The sequence below is a fragment of the Capra hircus genome, chromosome 19, assembly GCF_001704415.2.
Source record: "Capra hircus breed San Clemente chromosome 19, ASM170441v1, whole genome shotgun sequence".
Lineage (NCBI taxonomy): Eukaryota > Metazoa > Chordata > Mammalia > Artiodactyla > Bovidae > Capra > Capra hircus.
In genome coordinates this window covers 32,657,184-32,681,019 of record NC_030826.1, presented here as the reverse complement: position 1 = coordinate 32,681,019, position 23,836 = coordinate 32,657,184, and the positions used below count along the sequence as shown (strand labels likewise).

At 45.3% G+C, this 23,836-nt stretch overlaps 2 protein-coding genes across 2 annotated transcripts in view; both read left to right on the top strand.

Moving 5' to 3' along the window:
• Positions 1-7,526, top strand: part of CDRT1 (CMT1A duplicated region transcript 1) — a 30,691-nt gene extending 23,165 nt beyond the window's left edge. The window contains exons 11-14 of the mRNA XM_013972619.2: positions 1,993-2,151; positions 3,923-4,188; positions 5,285-5,437; positions 6,672-7,526. Coding sequence (XP_013828073.2) covers positions 1,993-2,151; positions 3,923-4,188; positions 5,285-5,437; positions 6,672-7,486 — 1,393 coding nt within the window. The 3' untranslated portion in view covers positions 7,487-7,526. The remainder of the gene's footprint in view (positions 1-1,992; positions 2,152-3,922; positions 4,189-5,284; positions 5,438-6,671) is intronic.
• Positions 10,199-19,713, top strand: LOC102177467 (Golgi apparatus membrane protein TVP23 homolog B). Its single transcript, XM_018064683.1, has 7 exons — positions 10,199-10,349; positions 10,983-11,065; positions 12,254-12,398; positions 14,497-14,586; positions 15,745-15,876; positions 17,076-17,204; positions 18,549-19,713. Exons 1-7 carry the CDS (start codon positions 10,338-10,340, stop codon positions 18,582-18,584), a joined length of 627 nt encoding a protein of 208 aa, XP_017920172.1. The 5' UTR covers positions 10,199-10,337; the 3' UTR covers positions 18,585-19,713.

The following is a 23,836-nucleotide window of genomic DNA, read 5'->3' as shown; positions in this document are numbered from 1 at the left end:
AAGCACTCTATCTATCAGATCTAGTCCCTTAAATCTATTTCTCACTTCCACTGTATAATCATAAGGGATTTGATTTAGGTCATACCTTAATGGTCTAGTTGTTTTCCCTACTTTCTTCAATTTCAGCCTGAATTTGGCAATAAGGAGTTCATGATCTGAGCCAGAGTCAGCTCTTGGTCTTGTTTTTGTTGACTGTATAGCAAGATCCAAAGAGACACACAAGGAGGAAAAGCCTTCAATCACGAGGCATCTCTCCCAGTGCTGGATTCGCCATAGGTGGACTGAGGTGCACTTAGGGCACCAATAAATTTATTGCAGTTTCATCTTGGAAAAAAATGAGAACTTTGTTGAACTTTCTTACGTGTACTTTATACCTTACATTTATTATGTATCTATCCATCTGTCCATCTATCCATGTGTTCATCACGTGATACATCAAGCCACATTGACTTCTTTGCTGTTCTTTGAATGTCTTCTGTGTTTCAAAGTCTTTGTTATTTTTGTTTTGCTAGTTGTTGGAGCCTTGAAAAGTCTCAGCATGACTCTGGTACCTTGGTCACCTTGGAATCTAACCAAGTCCAGATGATATGTGGTGGATGTCATTCTTTTATTTGTTTTTTAACTTTTCATTTTATATTGAAACATAAGAGTCAGACATGACTTAGCCACTAAAGAACAACAAAAACACAGCTGATTAGCAATGTTGAGATGGTTTCGGGTGCACAATAGAGCAACTCAGCCATATACAGAGAACGCATATACATGTTTTCTCCCCCCAAACTCCCCTCCCACCCCGGCTGCCACATAACATTGAGCAAAGCTCCCTGTGCTACACGGTAGGTCCTTGCTGGTTATCCATTTTAAGTAGAACAGTGTGTATTTGCCCATCCCAACTCCCTATATTGGATGTCATTGTTTTAACATACCTCAGCAATGATCATACACTGAAACATGAGCCAACGTTCACTTTTATAATAAATATTTCTTGAGGACCTGCTGCGGGATTGGGCCGTGTACTGGGTGCTGGGTGTGCAAAGGTGGATAAGACAAGCGCTGTGCCCGAGGACCTGGCAATATACCGGAAGTCTACGTATGTGAGTGGGGTGAGAGGAGCAGTGGAGGTGAGAGATGGCTTTATGGAGAAAGTAACATATGAATGTGGCCATGGATGGACTTGGATGGGTGGAGGTGGCAGAGATCAATGGACCTGCTTTGCACACAAGGTCTAACAAATTGGTGACATCAAGTTCCATTTTTCAGTAGCATTGATGGCAGTGGGGTAATGGCACTTGTCAGATCTGAATACTCCACTTATCTGGAGCCCAGCTAGGACCCAACTGTTGTCAGGGGGATTTTGTTAGAGGCATTTATCTAAATCTTTTCCCGATTCCCACCACCCCCCTTTCTCCTGCTGGTAATCACAAAAGAGAGCTCAAAAATCTCAGCTGCTGGGTACAGTTTACCTATGGGATGTTTCACTGAAAGAATAAAAGCCACTAATTTAAGGACCAAGAGAACCTGCTCAAATACCAGGTTTTTGCTTCTTATAAAGATAACCATTTTCCCGTCTGTTTTTTTTTCTTTATTTGTATAATAATGCTACTTTTAAAAAGATTCAAAACGTCAAATGATTCTGAGCATGACATTTGTAGAAGTCTGATAGCTAGAAATCAAATTGTTAGAGAGAAGCACAGTCATCTATATATCTGACACACACACACAAAATCTTGACATAAGCCCTTTTGTTTTTCTGCCTTGTGGCACTGTGACCAAGTTGTAGGAACAGTAACTGCAGAGAGAGGGGAGAGAGTACAGCTGCATCTTGAGGGTTAATGGTTTACATCCAGAATCACAAAATGAGGCAAACATTGCTTCAAGGACAGTCATGAGCCCCCCACCCCCTTCCAACCACACACCAAAGTCCCTGACTGCAGACACATCCGAGTGGTTTGCCGGAAGGTGGGTACTGCCCGTTGCTCTGTTCCCTTCCAGGGAGGTTCTCCATGTGGCCCTTCTCTTCCTCCGGGTCATCAGTGCTTGTGCCGATGGCAAGATCCGCATTTACAATTTCCTAAACGGGAACTGTCTGAAGGTGATGAAAGCCAATGGCAGAGGTGATCCTGTGCTGTCCTTCTTTATTCAGGGCAACAGGTGGGTGGTCGCTGTGGAGGTCAGGGTCCTGAGCGAGTCTGTTTAGATGGTTTCTTTTACCCTCCTCTGGGACACTGGCCCCGGATTTGCTGGCAGCAGGAGAGCACAGGTTGTGCTCACCTGCATTTTGGGTTGTGGTGGATGATAGGCTCAGGGGCTCATTTGTTTCCAGGGTCAGATCTGATCACATGATGGGCATGATACAGCTCTGCTGCAGGGACCTGGTTCTGCCAACAGGCAGCCTCCACCTGCCCCCTGATCCCGTGTCCAGCCTGAGCGCTCCTCAGCTCCCTGTGTCTCGTTTCTGATGCAAGGAGACTTGCAGGAGGGTTGGGGTGGCATTGGCAGGTGGCCCCATGTCCAGCGGGGCAGAACTGAGCAGAGGTGTGTGTGCTCAATCACTTAGTCAAGTCTTTTCTTTGTGACGCCATGAACTGTAGCCCACCAGGCTCCTCTGTCCATGGGATTTTCCAGGCAAGAATACTGGAGTAGGTGGCTCTTCCCTTCTCCAGGGAGCAGAGGAGTTTATGAAACAGAACCATGGTGGCACTAACTGAATATAGCACTGTGTTGTTATATACTAGGTTCACGTGATATTATGTAAAAATACCCAACTAGACTTTTAAATTGTAGCACAGGCTCACTTGAGACATAACCTAGTCGCTCTGAACTACTTTGTCTTCCTTCTGTGTAATAAGGCTCAATAAATGAATACTCTTTCAGTCATGAAGTCAGAAAGCCATAAAGAGAGGTCACCTCTGACCTTTTTTCTCATTCGGGACATCCAAAGAGAGATGTCAACTTGAGTAAAAATGAGTCTGAAAGATTTCTAACTGGGGTGGTTCCCTAATTCCATCCCAGCATATCCTACCATAACCAGTCACTTTTATGGAGAGTTTATGCTGACTGTTGATAGCCTTAAAATTACAGCCTTTTGGAGCAGAAAGGAGCCTGCACACAGCATTTCCTTCTCTTGTTTACAGTTATAGGCAACCTAGGAACCAGGGTTGGGGAGCAGCGCCCTGTGAATGCTGTGAACCCCAGGAACAGTGGGTGGGAGGTAATATTTGGGGTTCTGGGTTCAGGGGGCATTAGGTAAGATGGAAACCCTCCTGCTTTTCAAATACAAAATGTCCTGTCTGGACATAGAGTATGCACAGAGATCCTGGAGTGATGGAGTGAAGATTGGGGTAGAAGATCAGCGAGCGCTTGAAGACTTCCCCCATTAGAGAGCTTTCTCATCCCATCATGACGATAGACATGTGGCATTTGGATGCTGTACTTAAAAAAGGAGTGAACTTCCAGACATCTGTGTGCAGAGTAGCTAAGCTTTCTGTCTCAGGTCCTTAGCACTTACTCCGGGAACAGAAATTCACTTAAAAATGTCTTAACTCGAGAAGCGAAGTAATCAGGACATGTGTGCTTTGCTCACAACTCATTTTTAAAGAAACCAGCTACAGAGCTAATGAGTTCTGCTGCACGGCCTGCTACCTTTCTCTGCTCTAGACCCTACAACAACCTACACCACCCTGTTTGTGTGGTCTTTGCCCCAGCACTGATCTCTTGGCTCAGGATCCAATGGGACAGTAATCCTAATGCATATTTGGAAGCCGGGGCAATGGCAGCCTCCACGTTCCTTTTAGGGGTGTGTGGGATCTTAGTTCCCCAACCAGGGATTGAACCCGCTCCCCGTCACTGGGAGGTGTAGTCTTAACCACTGGACTACCAGGGAAGTCCCCTTTTGTGGGCAATCATGTTGCTTTGGTTCCAGGATGGTGATCAACACAGAGAGCAACATCCTCCTGTTTCAGTTTGAGAATATCAAGTGGCAGTACTCAGTGGAGCGGGCCAAACAAAAGAAGAAGGACAGAGAGGAGGACAGGGAAGAAAACAGCTTTGCAGAAGTCCTCTCCAAGTCTAGCACCCAGGTCTACAGTCCAAGGGATTCTGTGTCCAGCAAGCAGACAGCCCAGGAGTCCCTGTTAAGCAAACCTCACAGGTCCCGCATCTTCCGGAGGACATCCAGATTACCTACAGGTGAGACAGCTGAACCCAGGCAGCCTCTGTGGTATCCATTGGAGCAGGCAAGGGGCTGCCAGGACCAGCTTCTTTGTGGGATATTTTGGCCAGTGGTTTCTTAATGATGTATATCCAGTTCTTTAGGGCAGGTGGGAACCGTTCTCTTTGACATGACAATCTAATAGGCAGCTCAAGGGAAGCTGCTTAATTTCAAGGCCTAATTTCCAAATGTATTAGACTCTTTCTACAGGAGGTGACGCTAGCCCTTCATCAGTCCAGTTCAGTTCAGTCACTCAGTCGTGTCCGACTCTTTGTGACCCCGTGAATCACAGCACGCCAGGCCTCCCTGTCCATCACCAACTTCCAGAGTTTACTCAAACTCATGTCCATTGAGCCCTTCATACTTGCCATTAAAACAAGAAACAAGCTACCAACACCCTCCTCCATGCCCTTGATCCAAACGTATGTTGCCGTTGGGTTAGTTGCTCTGTCGTGTCTGACCCCATGGACTGTAGACTGCCAGGCTCCTCTGTCCATGGGATTCCCCAGGCAAGAATACTGTAGTGGATTGGCATGCCCTTCTCCAGGGGATCTTCCCAACCTAGGGATCAACCCTGTATCTCTAGTGTCTCCTGCTTGGCAGGTGGATTCTTTACCACTGAGCCATCTGGGAAGCCACTTTCCAAACATATCGTTCATGATTTACTTTCCAAACACATAGTACGTGATTATTTCCTTAAGACAGAGACGAGATATATTGCTCTCTTCTCTCTAGACCTCTGGTTGATAACATGCGTACCTGGAAAATACTAGATCAATAGATCACTTCCAAGCATATTATACCACAAATGATCAGCTAGGACAGAGCACTACAAATTTCAGATAACACTTAAAGCTTCATAATCAGTAGGAAATCAGATTGGGGGTGGGGTTCAGCTGGTGACCCAAATGGACCTTTGGTTCTAGGTGACTGCCTAGCTTCAAGGAATAAGAAACATCAAACAATAAAGTGATAATTTGGGTGAAGATCAGTTGAATTATCAGCTGTGCCCCCAGTAGTCATCCTTGATTGAATCACAGAATTACTACAGTTTCCTCTTCAATCTTAATTTAGGTGTGTTAACGGAAACACCTCCAAGTCCAGGAAAGCCAAAGTCACCCTGGAAAGATGGCAGGAAGAGACTGGGTTCTCAGGAAGCAAATGGCATGGGTGCCGAGCAGGAGAATTTGGAAGCAAAACCTGTTGTCGCCGGAGATCAGAAGACGGGTGATCCTTTATTCTGAATCAGTGTGATAGGATTCAGCCCCTGTTTCTCTCTCTGTTCAGTCCAGTTTTTCACCAGGCCAATAGCTTTGTTTATCTTTGATTCAGAACAGATAAATGCCCAGCTCCTCCTAAGAATGACTGTGGTGTTGGTTTAGTGACTGATTTCCCCTAATCATCCCCTACTAACTTGAGACCACACAGAAAAGTGTGAAAGTGTTTAGTCACTCGGTCGTGTCAGATTCTTTGCCACCCCGTGGACTGTAGCCCGCCAGGCTCCTCTGTCCATGTGATTTCCCGGCAAGAATACTGGAGTGTGTTGCCATTTTATTCTCCAGGGGCTCTTCCCCACCCAGGGAGCGAACCTGCATCTCCTGCACTGACAGGCAGATTCTTTGCCCCTGAGCCACCAGTGTGCTGGAATGAATCTTTTGTCCTTATCAGTGGCTTTTGGACCTGTTATCATTCAAAACATTTTGGAGTCTCCTGTTCAGGAATTGCTTTTTGGCCATGTGATAGTTTCCATTTTGCAGTGGAGACATATTTTTTGAAGGCAGTTTTGATTCTAAGAAACATCCAAAGATCTTTTGGAATCAAATTTGATTATAATAAAGCGGAGATCAAGCTTTGCTATACAAGTTTTATTTAAAAATCTATGTATGTTACTAAAAATTTATGGGCTTCCCAGGTGGTACTAGTGGTGAAGAACCTGCCTGCCAGTGCAGGAGATGTAAGAGATGAGAGTTTGTTCCCTGGGGCGGGAAGATCCCCTGGAGGAGGGCATGGCAACCCATTCCAGTATTCTTGCCTGGAAAATCGCATGGACAGAGGGGCCTGGTGGGCTACTGCTCACAGGGTCGCAAAGAGTTGGACATGACTGAGCAACTAACACTTCACTAAAAATTTATAAGGCCCATAAATGGGGTGTGAAGTTCATTCCCACAGGGGAATTTCAAGAATGTGTGGAAGAGAGATGTTCCTTCCAAAATATGCATATCTAGATGTTAATGCACCCTTGGACACAAATACTAGCATATCTATTAAAAGCTCATGTTAAATATGTTCTGATTGCTCATCTCATAGAGGATTTTTGTTCACATGATGGTGGCGTGTCCATTGGGCAACAGCGACCTTAGTCTGCATAATAGTTAGAATGGATTTAATTTTCATGCATGAGTATTTAATAGTTTTCATGGAACACTGATTTGCTTTTCTTTTCTGTTTTTGGAAAAAGCAGATGATATGGAGAAATTACCAAAACAAAGGTATCTGGGAATTTCAGGAGACTTGATCAGTCGCTCAAAGAAGTCCTGGGGCATTCCCATGTCACCTGACCAGTTCCTCCTGACTGTGAATGCCCTGCAGAAAGCCCATAATTCTGGGGAGTTTGCCTATCCCCGGAGGCCCCAGGCCCAGATCATCGATGTCTGGGGACCTTCCATTCCATACCCAAGGAAAGTCTTGAGTTTGAAGGGCCAAGTGGTCCAACAAGCAGTTGACCGACTGAGATTCAGCACTCCTCCCATAGAAGTGAAGCAGACCAACATTCCCCTCAAAATCCAGAAGCTTCAGCCCAACCTGAAGAAGTCTGTACATGGCCCCCGAGTGCAGTCCACCATCCCCCAGCCGGTGCTTATCTGCCCCAGGTTCCGTGGTGGCTCGAAGGGCGAAGACCAGGCGACCAGTTCAACTGATGGAGTGCGCAACTTCAGCCCCTTAACCAGCACGCAGGTCATCAAGCCAAACCGCATGCTGGCTCCGCTCGCGAGCACCGCAGCCCAGGCTGCCAAGAAAGAACGGCCCCGCTTCTGCTCTGCCCTTGACCCCTTACGAGTGAACACAGAGTTCATGCTGCTGACTGTGAAGGAGCAGAAAGAGTATAGGGAGGCCAGGATGAAAGAGTTTCAGGCCATAAAGCCAGTTGGAGCGGTCGATCCAGAAAAGGCCAGCAGAGCTGCATGGATCAGGAAGATCAAAGGTCTGCCCATCGACAACTTCATGAAGCTGGGGAAAACCGCGGCCCCTGAACTTGGACAAAATGTGTTTATTTGAACCAGCCTTGGGAAATTACAGTGTCTTATAATAAACAAGAAACCAAGTAGATGTTGATATTTGGCCTCTTTTGTTTTGTTTGTTTTCAACTGTTCCCTGGCATTTACCATGGGGACTCTTCATTATCTTCCTATAAGTCAAAGAACTGATACTTATCAAAGTAAGGAAACAGAGACTAAGAGAGATTGGTATCTGTATTCCCACTGAAAACCATTTAATGAGATGCATGGAAACCCTGTTTCATTGATGGGGGATGGAGAAGTGGTTTTTGGAAATTTAACACCACTTATCGCTACCAATTTCCTGTGCCATTTCTTCTAGCAAATGGACCAAAGGGATTATATCAGAATCATGCACTGGAGTCCCCTGGTGTTTTTGTATGGAAGCCTGATGAAGCACAGTAAGTTCAATTAAGTATCAAAAAGGAGCCCTCAAATTGTGTTTCCTTCTCAGGGCTAACTCCTAGGGAGAAGAATTAATATGCCAGCAAATTTGGAAAACTCAGCAGTGGCCACAGGACTGGAAAAGGTCAGTTTTCATTCCAATCCCAAAGAAAGGCAATGCCAAAGAATGCTCAAACTACTGCACAACTGCACTCATCTCACACGCTAGCAAAGTAATGCTCAAAATTCTCCAAGCCAGGCTTCAACAGTATGTGAACCATGAACTTCCAGATGTTCAAGTTGGATTTAGAAAAGGCAGAGGAATCAGAAATCCAATTGCCAACATCTGTTGGATTATCAAAATAGCAAGAGAGTTCCAGAAAAACATCTACTTCTACTTTATTAACTACACCAAAGCCTTTGTGTAGATCTCAACAAACTGGAAAATTCTTAAAGAGATAACAGACCACCTGACCTGCCTCCTGAGAAATCTGTATGCAGGTCAAGAAGCAACAGTTAGAACTGGACATGGAACAACAAACTGGTTCCAAATTTGGAAAGGAGAATGTCAAGGCTGTATATTGTGACCCTGGTTATTTAACTTATATGCAGAGTTCAGTTCAGTTCAGTCGTTCAGTCGTGCCCAACTCTTTGAGACCCCCACGAATTGCAGCATGCCAGGCCTCCCTGTCCATCACCAATTCCCGGAGTCCACCCAAACCCATGTCCATTGAGTCGGTGATGCCATCCAACCATCTCATCCTCTGTCATTCCCTTCTCCTGCCTTCAATCTTTCCCAGCATCAGGGTCTTTTCAAATGAGTCAGCTCTTCACATCAGGTGGCCAAAGTATTGGAGTTTCAGCTTCAACATCAGTCCTTCCAATGAACACCCAGGACTGATCTCCTTTAGGATGGACTGGTTGGATCTCCTTGCAGTCCAAGGGACTCTCAAGAGTCTTCTCCAACACCACAGTTCAAAAGCATAAATTCTTCAGCACTCAGCTTTCTTTATAGTCCAACTCTCACATCCATACATGACTACTGGATAAACCATAGCCTTGACTAGACGGACCTTTGTTGACAAAGTAATGTCATCACCGACTCAATGGACATGAGTTTGAGTAGACTCTGGGAGTTAGTGATGGACAGGGAGGCCTGGCGAGCTGTAGTCCATGGGGTTGCAAATAATCCAGCACACCTGAGCAACTGAACTGAACTGAACTGACCCTTTCTACACTGATAGCGTGTGTCAATGTTGCTACTTAAAGCTGTTGAGGGGCCAGGCAGGTAATTTAGAAGCATGCAGCCCAGCACAGGGCCTCTGGCCCATCAGAGAGCTCAAGCCCCATCCGAAGGGGGTACACTCCACTAGCCCAGCATGGCTGTGGGATGGAAACCATTCAAACAGTAGCAGAACAAAACAAAACACCAACCCCACAACCCACACACTGGGTGGGCCACCAAAACCCTGGCATGACAGACTAGATGCACGAGACACCTGCTCCCAGCCTCCACTTTCACCTCCAAGTCCATGAATACTAATGTTTGGCAGCCTTTCTCTCCTTGGAGAATATTTTTCTCCATTATCAAGATATCAGGTGTAAAGTAGCATTGGCCAATAGCCATACAAAATTGTGATTTGTATGGAAAGAATCCCCTCAATTAAGGAAACGTGCTTCTACATATTATTCCATGAGTCTTCCAAGAGCAGTTTCACATAGGTCTAGCAGGTAGAACACTGTTACCATCTTAGTTTCAGAGAAGATGCCAAGTCCCTGAACTCAGCTCCTTCAAGGGGCAAGACCACATCCTTAGCCGCTAAACTTAAAACCATAATAAGAATAACATCTGCTATTGAGTAGGTACCCATCCTGTAGGGACACCCTTTCATCACCTTCCTGAAGAAGGGAAGGAACACAGGGGTCAGTTAGATAATTGGTAAGTGCACATTTATTTTTTCAATTGTTTCCACCATTTAAAGCACAAAAGCAATGCTGTACAGGATTACAGATCATCGTAGAACACTCAGACTAAAACTATGGAACACCCCGTCCCCAAACCTGCCCTGAGGCCGTCCACAATGATGGGAAGGACACCCTGTAGGTACAAGCAACATCTCTACGTGATAAACCGCGAAGCTTTCGGCGATATGCTGCACGGTTAATTTCAGCTCCTGCTTGGACCAGTCCGCGAATCCCCGCCCACTTGCTAGCCCCGCCCCACCCCGAGTCCGGGCTTCTCGTCTCGCCCACTCGTTACCCCCGCCCCACCCCGAGTCGCCCAGTCCCCACACTCGCCCCACCCCACTCGCTCCTCCCCCGAGAGCCCGGATGCGGAAGTAGGGGCGGGTTTCCGCTGTTACTTCGGCTCCCCCTGGCTGGTGGAGTGCTTTTCGCGTCTGGTCGGTCCCTCCCCGCGGCTGCGGCGCTGACGTGGCTTCCGGAAGTGGGGCTGGCGCCTAGCCGTCATGTTGCAGCAGGTGAGGGGCTGTGGGCGCCGGGAGAGGGCCTCGGCGGCTGGGCCTGCCAGGTGAGGGCCTGGAGGGGCCCGGCCTGCTGGGTTTGAAGGGGGCAGTAGCGAAGACGCCGAGTGTGGACGGGCGAGGGGAGGGGGCCGCCGCTCTGGACGTGGGATTAGAGGAGTTGCCCTCCCGGGCCTAGCGGTGAAGTTTATGCCGTCGAAGCGGCGTTGGAGGTGATGGACGCTTGGTCCACTCCCGTGACCACATCTGCCCTCAGGGCATCTTCTGTTTTTGGAAAAATTACACTTTTGCTCAGATTATCGTAGGTGGTGTTTTCGTGTTGAGGAGTTACCGTGGTCGAGGCCACCGTCTTAGGCCCTGGGAAAGAGCTGCGCACAACGCGGAATGCTTCCTGCCCTGAATGGGAGGGTGAAGTGGACTGTGCCGGGGTAGGGGCTGGTCCAGGGCCGGGGCGCGGAGACAGGATAAGTTACAAGACTAAAGGTGTTTTCACATAGTGATAACAAAGCCAGGGTGAGACCTGGGCTGTGAGTTCTAGGTGGCTGTGACCGTGTCTTTCCGTTTTTTCCGTGTTGACTAGTGGAAGACGGGATTTCATTTTGCTTCATGAGTGTCTACTTTTCCTATCAGGACAGTAATGACGACACTGAAGATGTTTCACTGTTTGATGCGGAAGAGGAGACAACTAACAGACCGAAAAAATCCAAAATCAGGTATAAGGACAAGTTGTAAGGGATGGGTCAGCGTCTGGTGCTGTTTCGTCTGTTGACTGGTGCCAGTACTGGTTTTCTGGGCAGAGTGGTTGTGACTATGCTGGTGAAGATTGTGTACTGCCAGTTCGCTTTTCAGTCTGAGATGAGATGACATCTAACGTTTTCTCTGGGAATAGTTGACATATGGAATTTGACTCAGTACTGAGTTTTCAAATCTGCAAAGCCAATTATTTGAACACCAGTGTTTTTAATTCTGACTTTTGTACCAAGGATGCACCATTTTTAAAGATAATTTCTAAAGATACATTTGGGTTTATTGTGAAAATTTCAGTACTGTATCTTTTGTGTCAATTAATATGAAAACATCAAGCCAAATTTCAGTTCCAAACTTAATACTCTCTAAAGAAATTCACTTAATGAAATAAAACTCTACCTGAACCTTGAAAACATTACGCCAAGTGAGAGACACCAGTGCAGAAGACCACATTTTATATGATTTCATTTATGTGGAGTGTCCAGAACAGGCAAATCCATAGGGACAGAAAGTACATTAGTGGTTACCGGGGGCTGGAGGAGGGGTGTAATTGGGGTAAATGGGGGCGTGACTGCCCGCAGGTGTAGGATTTCTTTTGGGGGGCGGGGAATCATGAAAAAGTTCTAAACTTGATTGTGTGATAGTTGCACAATTCTGTAAATATACCAGAAATCACTGAATTATACCCTTTAAACAGGTGAATTGTATGGCATGTGGTTATAGCTCAATGATGCTGTTAATAAAACACCAACTCTGCCTGATAGGTATTTTGTCTTAATGCCTGAAGGGATTTCTGAGGGCCTGGGAGTTCTGAGGGCATGCCTTTTAGACAGGTGAAAATAGGAGTTGGTCCTAAGAGTATAGTGTCCCTTATTTCTCCATCCTTGGTAAGGTTTCTTGTTATGTTCCTTGTGAAAGTTTATAGTCAGTGAGGTGTAAAGTCATGTTTACATAGTGTATTTTCTGTGACAGCAGGGCCTAGTCAAATAATGGGACTTAGGAAAAAAGAGAGGTACTTGGTTTGCTTCTTCCTCAAGTCACCTTTTATTTTGACAAGACTCTGCACAGTTCTGTGGCTGAAACATTTTCATCTACATCTGCAGTATCTGTCGTAAAATGTAATTGCATTTCTTTTGTTATGTTTTGGTTTTCAGACACCCAGTGGCATCATTTTTCCATTTATTCTTTCGAGTCAGTGCAATTATAGTCTATCTTCTCTGTGAATTGTTCAGCAGCAGCTTTATTGCCTGTATGGTGACAATTATCTTGTTGTTGTCATGTGACTTTTGGGCAGTCAAGGTAGGTTTGATTGTTTTTATTTTAAAATCGTTTAATGTGATGAGATTGAATGACGTATAAACAGTAAAAAAAAAAAAAAAGAGACTTAGCATTTTCGATTGGGGTTAATTTATCTTTTTGTTACCTTAGGTTTCATCTGTGTACAAGTGCCAGTTATGTCAGTAGGTTACTACTCTACTGACTTGTCTGTGTGTTATGTTAACCTGCATCAGCTTTAAAGTGAAACACACAAAAATGCGACCAGCAGCTACAGACCACACACATACTGCTTCTGGTCCACACCATTGGTTTTGCTTCAGGGGTCACCTCTGGCTGTGCCATGTGTGATTTCTAGATAAGACCCCTGGATAGCTTGACCACAGATAACTGAAGGAGTCCCCACCATTGCGAAGGCTCCCATGGGAGCTCCAGGACAGTGTTTCTTAGCCAGGGTCAATTCCCCCCGACCCCTGCGGGCATTTGTTGTGTGTCACCGTCCGAAGACATTTTTGGTTGTCGCAGCTCGGGGTGGGGAAGTGTGCTCTTGGCATCACGGTGGAGGCCAGGGATGCTGCTGGTCATCTTAAGGTGCATAGCCGGGACAGCCTCCCATGTCAGAGAATTATCTGGCCCCGAGTGCAGATAGTGCTGGGCCTGAGGAGCCATGTCATAGGGGATACTGAGAAGGTAAGAAATAGACCCAGAGGCCATGGTGGTGGAGCGGTAGTTGTACAGATAGAGGGGCGTGTGAGGAAGTCACTGTGGTCAAATATGAGATGTAGACTCCCGGATTAGGCATATACGTATTCACTGTAAAGCTTTTTTTGTATGTTTGGAAATTTTAAAATTTCGAATACAGGGGGAAAAAATGCAAAAACTAGTTTTGCACTTTCAGAGATGTGTTTACTGATTCAAAAACCAATAAGGTGTTACGGGTCTACTCATGCCCACCAGCCCAGCCATTTTAGATCTTTTGATTCTTAGAGATAATCAGAAGTCTTTGGCTTGGTGGTGGCCAGTTTCTGTAGGCCACAAAATGTAGAGAATAAAAATTACAAAGGTCTGTTTCCTGTAGGTACTTATTTTGTACAGTCTTCTTTGGCTTGAATTTCTTTGAATTCCTTTTGTTGCTTTATGTCCTAAAGTGTTTACTGTATCCAGGTCATAGTTTTGTTTTGATGAATGTTTCTTTTTGTTGTTCATGTTATTTCTGCCTAGCCAGATAGAACACTACCTTTTGACTTTTAGTCAGTTCCTCCTGGTAATTTCTAAAAATTAAATAATTAGAACCTTGTGGGTTTAGAGTTTTAAGAAATATGGCCAGAAAATATATTTTCTGATGAACTCTTAAAAAAAAAAAAGCTTAAAGAAAGTCACTCTTTGTGTGTGGCAGGATTACGTACAGATACACAAATAATTGAGATATGAAATTAAGTCAGGAATGGGGAAACTATTAAATGGACTGCTTACACAATACCAGAGACTGGGTGGCTCGCAAACAACAGGGATTTATTTTCCACATTCTGGAGGCTGGAAATCCAGGTACAGGGTGCCAGCATGTTCAGCTTCTGGCGAGGGCCCTCCACCGGGTTCTAGACTGCTCACTTCTCACACAGCTGAGAGCAGAGAGAGGGGGTAGAAACTCTCCTGCCTCTAAGGGGGACACTAATCCCATCTGCACAGGCTCCCCCCTCCTGACCTCGTCTCACCCTCGTCACCTCCCTGAGGCTTTCTCCTGACACTATCACTGGGCGATGGTGTGGGGCTAGACTTTCAGCACATGAATTTGGGGGAACTCAGTATTCAGTCCAAAAGTAGGTCCCAGTGGCTAAAGAGTCGGGTTTAGAAACAGGGAACCAGAGAAAGGGCGAGAGCTCACGAGGGGAAAGAAGGGCGACGTTTGTGGATGTGCCGACCCTGTCACCTCTGTCCTGCTGGGCCTGCGTGGCCATTGTAGTTACTCTTTTGTCCAGGCCTCACATGTGCTGGTCTTAACTGGGTGTTATGGATGGAAAGCTGATGATTTGTTGTTTGTGAAATGTTACACTAAGATAGGATGTTAAGGTAGATCTGTTGGTGGTGGTTTTAAAATGTGTGTATGTGTGTTAATCTTCACCAGAATGTCACAGGTAGACTAATGGTTGGCCTGCGCTGGTGGAATCATATTGATGAAGATGGAAAAAGCCATTGGGTGTTTGAGTCCCGGAAGGTAAACAGCCTCTGGTGTTTTGGTTTTCTTGCATGTCATTTAATATATTTTGTATAGATAATATTTGAATATTTAAGGATAAATTACCTATGTAGACGTAATCAACTCACAAAGAACCACCCCAGATTCCTTGGCGGGGCAGCACTAAACTGGATGGCCTTCTGAACTCCCCATTTTCTCTGGCCGGCTCAGGCTGAAAATGGTGTGTCCAGGAAAGAATCATGAGAGACGGCTTGGGCTCCGAGTGTATGCCGTGTGCCCAGCTGGCCCCTGGGGGCTGCTGCTGCAGGATCTCTTCTGAGCCCCTTGGCTCTGTGGGCTCTGCCAGGGGTAACTGCCTCCAATGGCTCCCTCTTGCCCCCATGGCCCTTCTCCATTCCTGGGCAGGGAAGAAAGAGGATTGCAACTGCATAGAAAATCTGAGTTGATGGAAGCAGTTTGCTCTTTAGGCTTTGCCTTCAGAAGCCCTGGGGGACACTAGTCTCTTTGGGGTTTTAGCCTGCTTCCCTGTAGTGGAATCAGCTTGGGCAGCAGAGGACAACATTCTTGAAGACAGCATGGGTTAAATCTCTCGCCTTCTGCTTGGAAGGGCCCTGACTAGTGCTTCTCAGAAAGCAGTGTGTGCTCAGTGAGCCCTAGACCTTTATGTTATAAAACCCACCTGGGGAACAGCACACAACCTTTTACATTCCTGGATATTGCTAAGATGTGGTGGTCATTGTCAGGGTCCTGACTCCTGGACCCTGACCTCACCTTTGAGTCTCCAGGATGACCACAGCTTTGATTTACTGAATGCTTACCATGAAGGTGTTGTTAAAGGGTTGGTTATGAATAACCAGTGTAAGTGCAAGAGGCATGACTAGAAGCCTGTCAGAGGCCACCTTTACTGTGTTGGGTGATGACAAACTGTCCACTCTGCCTTGAAAATAAAACATTCTCGATTTAAAACAAAGCACGTTAAGACCAGTTCTAAACATCACAGTGGTGGTACATCTACTGTTTGAACAGGGCAGGGAGTAGGGGTTCAAAGTTGGGACTTGGGTTGTCTGTATTAATTTATTTAAATTTGAGGGTAAGGAGTTTTTCACTAAAAATGTTTTAACTTTTTGCCAATAAATATCACAGAACCTTGGTTATTAAATCTGTGTTGTTTTGTAGGCCTCCCCTCAAGAGGGTAAAACCGTCTCCGAGGCTGAATCAAGGATCTTCTGGTTGGGACTCGTTGCCTGTCCTGTGCTGTGGGTGGTCTTTGCCTTCAGTGCTCTCTTCTCTTTCAGAGTAAAGTGGTTGGTGAGTGTCGGTGACCCACCCAGGTGGCCAGTGGGTAATCGCAATAGGTGACCACCAGTCTTATCAATAACATTAGGGTCCTGTCTCAAACAGGCAGCTTCATCTTGTATTTCCTGAGTTTGGATTCTCAACTCTGCTTTCCTCTGAGCACTAGAAAACAGTCCTGTGAAAGACCCCGTCTCACCAGTTCTCCAGGTGCCCAGCAGTGTGTTGACTTAGCCCATCTAAGGGATTACCACATTGGTCCCAGGACCTTGTCCGGTGTGGGTGGTCCGCATACTCCCGACGTGCTTAGCTTAGTTTGCAGCTGACGGTGGTCCTTCCTGAAAGTGCTGGTGGTGACCTGTCCTGTCATCTACTGCAGCAGTCATTGTACAGTCTCTCTCAGTTTCTCTGGTTCAGGAGGTTGGAAGGGGCTTGTCTGGGAAGTTCTGGCTTGGGATCTTTTGTTCTTTGGATCAGACAGTGGCTGGGGGCTGGTATGGCCCCTCTCTATGAGGTCCCATGGCCTCCCACGTGGACTTTGCACACGGCTAGTTGGGGCTTCCTCACAGCCTGGTTGGCAGTAAGACTGCTTACTCGAGGCTCGCAGCTCCAGGTGAGACTGCTGGAGTGCACGTGCTGAGGTACCTGGTGCAGCTGAACCTGTCTGCTCTGGCTGCCCTGACAAAGTACTCAGACCGGGGGCTGACACGGCAGCACTGTGTTTTCTCCCAATCCCGAAGGTCTCTCTGGCTTATTGGCCGTCTTCTCCCTGTGTCTTTACATGGCCTTCCCTCTGTACATGTCAGTGTCCTAATCTCCTCTACTTGTAAGGACATCAGTCATGTGGGATTAGGGCCATGTTGTCTTTCTCTTGACCATTCTTTTGGAATTCTTAAGGAAATAATTGACATTTGCACTCCTGGGTCTCAGTTACTTTTCTATGTCTACTCACTGAACCATGGAAAATAGTAGGGAGGTCCCGCCACTGTACCCCTGGGTCTGACACACAGCACGTATGTTGATGGCTGCTTGTTGGACAGTGCAGAGCTCGTGGTGGATGAGTCTGTTCTGGAAGGGAGACGGGAGGAGTCTCTGCCACCCTTCACAAAGCTTCCTCCTCTTCTTTGGCGAGCTGGGCTCTATGTGTCATTGATGGCAGAGAAAACGGTCAGTCACCGTCAGGCTTGTAACTGTTGATTGTTGCCTTCCCCCAGGCGGTGGTTATCATGGGCGTGGTGCTGCAAGGGGCCAACCTGTATGGCTACATCAGGTGCAAAGTGGGCAGCAGGAAGAACCTAACCAGCATGGCCACCACGTACCTTGGGAGGCAGTTTTTAAGACAAGTAAGTGTTCTCTGGATGTGAGGATCATTTTGATGTGGTCAGTGACTAATGCAGTGATGATTTCTAACTCTTGTAGAGTTTAATTTCTATGAAATACTTGAAGTTTTTAAAGGGTATATTTAAGTATGAAATGATGATAGTCAAGTTATTTTAATTTGTCTTTGGAAGCTTTTAGGACATTCCAAAAATGTCAGTGTCCTAAAGTTATTTTAAAACCAGAGGGCTAAACTGTTCACTGACATTTTTTTTTTTTAGAAAAATTTAGCTGAAGTTCAGTTGCTTTCCATTACTTCTGGTGGCAGTCTTAAAGAATGTATCTTATATGGTTTTAGGGTTTATAGTAAGAGCAAGTTAGAAACATAAGACCGTATCATTAAAGATTATTTTAAAAGTACTCAGATTTTTTTAAGAACATGTAAGTTTTATTACTGTAGTTTCTGGATGTGAAGGTTTCAGTTAGACTTTTCAGTGGGATCAGTAGTATTCTTAGGTAAAAATAGTTGCTGGTAAAATCTTTAGGAAATTGATTAGGTCTTTGTGTGAGTGACGCCTCACGTTTGTGTTTGTGCAGTAGGTTGGGCAGGTAATGATGCGCAGGACAGTTAACGGGTTTTCAGCCTTGGCCCTGCATCAGGATTGCCTGGAGGGCTAGAACACAGATCTTGGGGTCCCACCCCCGAAGTTTCTTACTTACTTGATAACCTGGGGCCAGGTCTCACCAGTTGCATGTTTACACGTTCCCAGGTGGTGCTTATGTTGCTGGTCCGGAGATTACCTTTGTGACTAAGGCCCTGAGAGGCTAAGTGGCGTCTCAGAAATAAATAGCGGCTAAGTGGTTCAAAGTGAGGGCTTAACCCAGCTCTCCTCTCTTGAAATTTGTTGCTCTTTCCTGTATGGTTTCTCTTGTAGAAAAGTTAAGAAGTGGGGAAAACAAGGATTCTTGCAGGGCCATGACTCAGCTTGACGGCTTTGGTAGAGTCTTAGTATACTTTTGCTGGGTGAAGTCCACCTTATGGTAATTTTCAAGTGTGCGCTCAATAGGTTTTTCCCTTCAGATTTTGAACTTTGAGCCTAACGTACATGGACAGTCTACATGGTAGACTTACATGGCAGCCAGTGATGCTCTGCTCCAGTGAGATTGCTTGCTGAACATCCGGGTGGACTCACTGCTTTACTTCTCCAGCATGACAGTAATTTTTAACATAATGGGGCCATGTAGTAACTGCATCTGCTGACAAATAGGAAATGTTTTCCTAGTGCTTTGAATCTGGTGTTTTATGTAAAATAGCTTTTCTTTATTTTGTAAATCACTTTTGGCATTAAGGAATTGTTTCTCTTTTGCAGACCACTGGCGACACTCAGACCTCCTCAGGAGAGTGAAAGTCTGCGTGCTTTTTTCATGGGGAACCGCCCAAGGGGGTCTTGACTAAACCTTCAGAACTCAGAAGCTACTGCAAAGAGGAGTGTGGGGTTTGTTTTTCCATTTAAAAATTTACTTTAAGAAAAAGGAAAAGTGGTTTTCATATTGTCTTCTTTCTAGCACTAGGGCCTTGAAGGTGTGGTATGGCTAGAAACATTGTCGGCATTTGGTTTATGGTATACATAGGCGTCTGTCCATAGTCTTGTGAGATCCCTGTGTCTTTTAAGTTAACGTGTTTGTGTTCACGTCCATGTAAATGGAGACCTTTGCATCTTGGTCCATAGAACACAGAAGGATGTTCTTAGTCTATCTCAAAACTCTCTGTGTTTACACACTGTTTCTGTAGATTATTTTAGAAGTTTTTGCTTCCATGGTAAGAGTGAGCACTTTGGCTAATGTATACGTTAGAAATAATGGTTAATTTTACACTTATATATACTTTCGTGGTGAAACTTCTTATCCTAGGCATTCACAGGCAGGTACAAACCACACTTGGGCTGTTGGTGTTAACTAGTTTCTAAAATTTGGTTTACTGATGAGTCTTGTACTCAAGACCCAGTTAACATAACAGGAACATTCATAGTTTATTTTCATGGGATTCCTAGGGATGGCTGCTGTTCTATTTATTTTTGGGGGAGAATAGCCAGATTTTACTTCGAAACCCCCAGAAGCTCTTCAGTGATCCTCGGCCTAATGAAGTCTTTCTCCACTAAAAGAGTATTATTCTTATGTAATAGTGAGAATAATTATTTCAGTACTTGGCATTGTAAATGCCTAAAAGATGTTTTATTTTATGAATCTATTTTTTTTGTCTTGCTGTAATGGGGATATTGTAAATCATGCATTTGTATTAACGGTATTTGTTAAAACAACATATGTAACAATCTGCAAACTGCTGTAGGCATCTGAATTCTGTTGTAGGTACTGTAAACTTTGTTTTAATCAATGGATTATTTTGTGATTGTATTTATACCTTGTTAAAAATTTTTTGAAGATGTTTTGTTTAATTGAATGCGTGTCTTTATTGGAGTGAGAGCTTTGAAGGTGCATAACTTTATATTTGTATAAAACTCTACTGTTTACAAAGCACCGTGACGTTTGTGATCTCATTTGATCCTCATGGCAAACCTGTTCTGTGTGACACCAGTGTATTGGTGACAGAGCGGGACCTCAGGTCACTGAGTGACTTGTCCAAGGAGCCACTGATTGCAGGAAGAGCCATCAGGACATGGCTCTGAGTTTTGAGGAAATCTTTGTCTCTAAATGTCCTTTCCTTTCTTATGAATCATTAACTTAGTCATTAATTTGGTAAGTGCTTATTTCCCATTTTATTTATACATATCTGGTGAGGAAAGTGAATGCTGTGTCAAGACATGATATTATTGAACCTGAAAGATCTGACGTCAGTCTGTTGAGTTGGGAGTCTAGCAGGAGACCCAGTGGTGTCGTTCTTGAGGCAGCTGTTGTTATTTGAGGCTGCGATCCTAAACCATACTGATTTTCAGAATGTGCATGTGGCAGCACCTGCTGTTTGCTGCTGTTTATCCCCCACTATTAGTTTTTCCCTTCTGCTCATTTCCCACTTATTAGCCAGAACATGGCAACAGAGACAGTGTTTCCCGGATTTTTTTTGCTGTTTTGTGGCTGCACTTGCAGGAAGTGTCCTTAGAAGGATGGTATGCCTGTCTCTTCTCCTTTCCACCGCTGTTAGCTGAAATGTACATGGAACAGATGGTGCTTGGATAGTTGTTGTGGTCAATGGGGTGGAAGCCTGGTCTTGTGAACAGCAGAGAAGTAGAGGTTGAGTTCCCTCTGGTGGGGACAGTAGCCCTGAAGTGCCCGTCTGAATTTTTAACTGAGAAACAAACTTCTCTCTTTTTTAAGTGTTACTGCTGTTTTCCTTTTGCTGCAGCCTAACTGAATTCTTACCAGTCTGTATTTTTAGCTTCCCCCACAGTTTCTGTTAGTGTGGAATTTGAGATGTAGGAGTTCAGCAGACACACGTTTGCTCTTTCCACTCTGAAGTGTTTAAGCTAACAAGTCTAGCCCTTCCAGATGCTGTTGTTCCATAAAAATTCACCCCGAAACCAAGCCTTGCAGAGTAGTCATTTCATGACACTTACACAAGCTGGGGATCAGGGGTCTGGGTGAAGCCCATCAGAAACAACCTTTCACTGCTGCACAGTCTAGGCTCAGCTGAGAGGTTTGAAGGCCGGGGTTTGCATGCTCTCCAGGAGGCAGGAAGCATCTAGGGGTGTCTTCTTGGGTCTGGAAGCTGATGCTGGCTGTCAGCTGGACCGCAGCCAGGTTGCAGTTAGAACATCTATATTTGCAACCTCTGGGTTTTCTCTCCATGGAGGCTCATCTGAGGTCGTCTCCACAGCCTGGCAGCTGGGGTCTCAGACAGGCTTCCCTAGGGAGCCAGAGAAGTGCGTGACGTTCTATGACTAGCCTCGGGATTCACGTAGTGTCGCTTCTGCTACACTCTGGTTGAAGCAGCCACAAACTCCCCCTGCATTCACAGAGAGGGGACATAGCAACCATCTCTGGAAGCTAAAAATCTGTGCCCCCCACACACTTTAATCATTTCAAGACTGAAAGCTAATTGGAAGAGACTATGGGGTGCAAATACTGCTTTCCCTTTTGTCTTGCTTGGTCAGCCTTGAGCACAAGTGAATTGGCTGACTGGTGCAGTTAACGTGAAAGCAGCGTTGCATTCCCCAGCCCCCCCGTACCTGTTCCCTGACCCACACCTTTGAAAGCTGTGTGTTGTGCAGAGCTTACGGCACAGTAAGTCCACTGAGGTGTCAATACTATCATCCGTCAAATTAGTAAAACTCTTTAGAACTAATTCAGAGTTCTTTTATGTCTATTAACCTCATTTGATTCTCCCTCTGTAACCTCGAGAGGGAGGTGAGACCGTGAAAACCTTGTGTTACTGACAGTTGCATGTAGTAGAGACAAATGATGTTCCCCTGCTATTCCTTTGGTTCTCCTCTGCTTCTCAGCAACCCCCTATTTTACAGAAGCCATGAGGTCAGTTGTGGCCCTTGTGATGCAAGTGAAGGTGTGACCTGTGTCACTTCGGGGTGAAGAACGTACAGCAGATGTGGGATTCTCCAATCTTTTTTCCTTCCGAGGCAGCCAGAGGTGCTCGAAGTCATACCTCAGCCAGCCAGGTCCCTGGGGGGCTTGTCGAGCAGAATCTCCCACCTGCTGCTATCAGATGAATGGTGTGAGTGAGGAGTAAGCTCCTGGTGGAGCCACTTGATCTCCTGGTGAATTTGTTTCCATAACAACACAACACAGTAGCCTGTTCTGATGAATATAGGTGCACAACTGACAAGTAATACTCAGAAAACTTGTAAGTCCCAGTTTGCTGTTGGATTCTGGTCCCTTGGTGCAGGGTTGCCAGTTCTGGTCATACCAGACAGGTAAAGTCAATGAGTGAAAAGTAGGAGAGTCCACCTGCGTCTGAATGAACCGGAAACTCCTCATTTCCAGCCATTGCTTGCCCCCTTAGGCATGTGGTCCCTGTGTACCTAGGGTTTTCAGTTTTTCAAGAGAAATGGAAAATTTGGATGCTTGTATGAAATCTAGTCTTTTAATGCTTGTAAATTAAATGTTAAGAGGAAAAAAGAGAACACATGAAGCCAAACAGTTTGTTTGCAGGACAAGTTCAGCTGTGCTAACTTTTGCTGTTGTGTGATCGTGTTCACACTAGTGGGACTCTCTCTTCTGAGTCTTGAGTCAAAGCTGAGCGTCTGTAATGAGCACAGCTGTTCGGCCATCACCTACTCTGCCCTAATCACCGATTTCCGAGGAGCCCGCAAGCCACTGTTTGCAAACCACTGCTAGGAACATGAAGCCAAAGTCTGCGTGGTTTTGAGGAACACGTTCTCAAATCATGTGTCAGATACATTTTCAATTAAAACTAAAGTCAAAATAATAAGTTCTTGTGAGAAGCAGGAAGCATTCTTTCTATCCTTTTTATTGTTATTCTAGAAGGAAAAGAGCAAGCCTGTCATTCCCTGAAGAGGTTAAATGTACCAAGGAAAAGGGTAATCTAACCTGTACCCACTTTTAATTCATGAAGAAATAATAATTAAAGTACGATGGTCAGAAAATCAAATAGTACCGAAGGGCTACAAAGAAATGCAAGTCTTGCCCACGCTCAGTTCTGCTCTCAAGGAGTAGACATCTTTAGCTGCGACAGTTTTTGTATTTGGGGGTATTTACCTCCATACTGAATAAAATGCTTATTGTTTTTACAGTGTTTCTTGACTTACCAACTGTCTCTATTAGCTTTTGGCTTCCTACTATGAAAAATGAAGATTTAACTCACACCCCTCAGGTGGTGCTAGAGGTAAAGAACCTGCCTGCCACAGTCCCTGGAGGAGGTCATGGCAACCCACTCCAGCATTCTTGCCTGGAGAATCCCATGGACAGAGGAGCCAGGGGGGCCACAGTCCATAGCTCACACAGAGTCAGACACTACTGAAGTGACTTGGCACACAGTATGCACCTCCCTCTCATAGTTTGAGCACTTTTTTCCCTAGTTGTTTGTAAAATTACAGGCTTAACATAAACCTCCATTTGCTAACTCCTTAAGTTGTCCGAAGGTAAAGTTAGTTTTCTCTGTTAGTAATTTGTTCAACTGCAAATAACAAATAATAGTGGCTTATTATATTACAAATAAATATTTATATATTATAAATAATAGTGGCTTAAAAAAAAGAGTTTGTGTGGTTTTCTACAAAGGAGGTCTAAAAGTGGGCACTTGGTGGTGGTGATGCACTTACTAAACAGTTCTCAGAAAGCTGGTTTTTGTCCCCATGCTTATTGTTTCAGGGTCACAAGATGACTGTCACAGCTGAAGATGACTCATCTGTTTATAAGCAAGGAAGGAGAAGGGAGGTTCTGGTCCTGTCTGTCCTCTTCTATCAGAAAATCAAAAGCTTTCTCAGCAATCACAGTAGGGTTTTGCTTCTGCTTACATCTCATTGGCCAGAGTGGTGTTGCTCAGGTGTGTAAAGTCTGGAAAAGCAGGTAGGTAGGTGGACATTGCTTCCTTGAGTAAAAGTGAGGGCTTCCCCCATGGCTCAGACAGTAAAGAATCTGCTTGCAATGCAAGAGACTCAGGTTCAATCCCTGGGTCGGGAAGATTCCCCTGGAGAAGGAAATGAAAACCCACTCCAGTATTCTTGCCTGG

Bases quoted from the DNA above. Each gene is read 5' to 3' on its own strand.
- LOC102177467 (XM_018064683.1), top strand. The intron at 12,399-14,496 runs GTAGGTTTGATT...AATCTTCACCAG, and splicing joins GTGACTTTTGGGCAGTCAAG to AATGTCACAGGTAGACTAAT. The intron at 14,587-15,744 runs GTAAACAGCCTC...GTTGTTTTGTAG, and splicing joins GGGTGTTTGAGTCCCGGAAG to GCCTCCCCTCAAGAGGGTAA.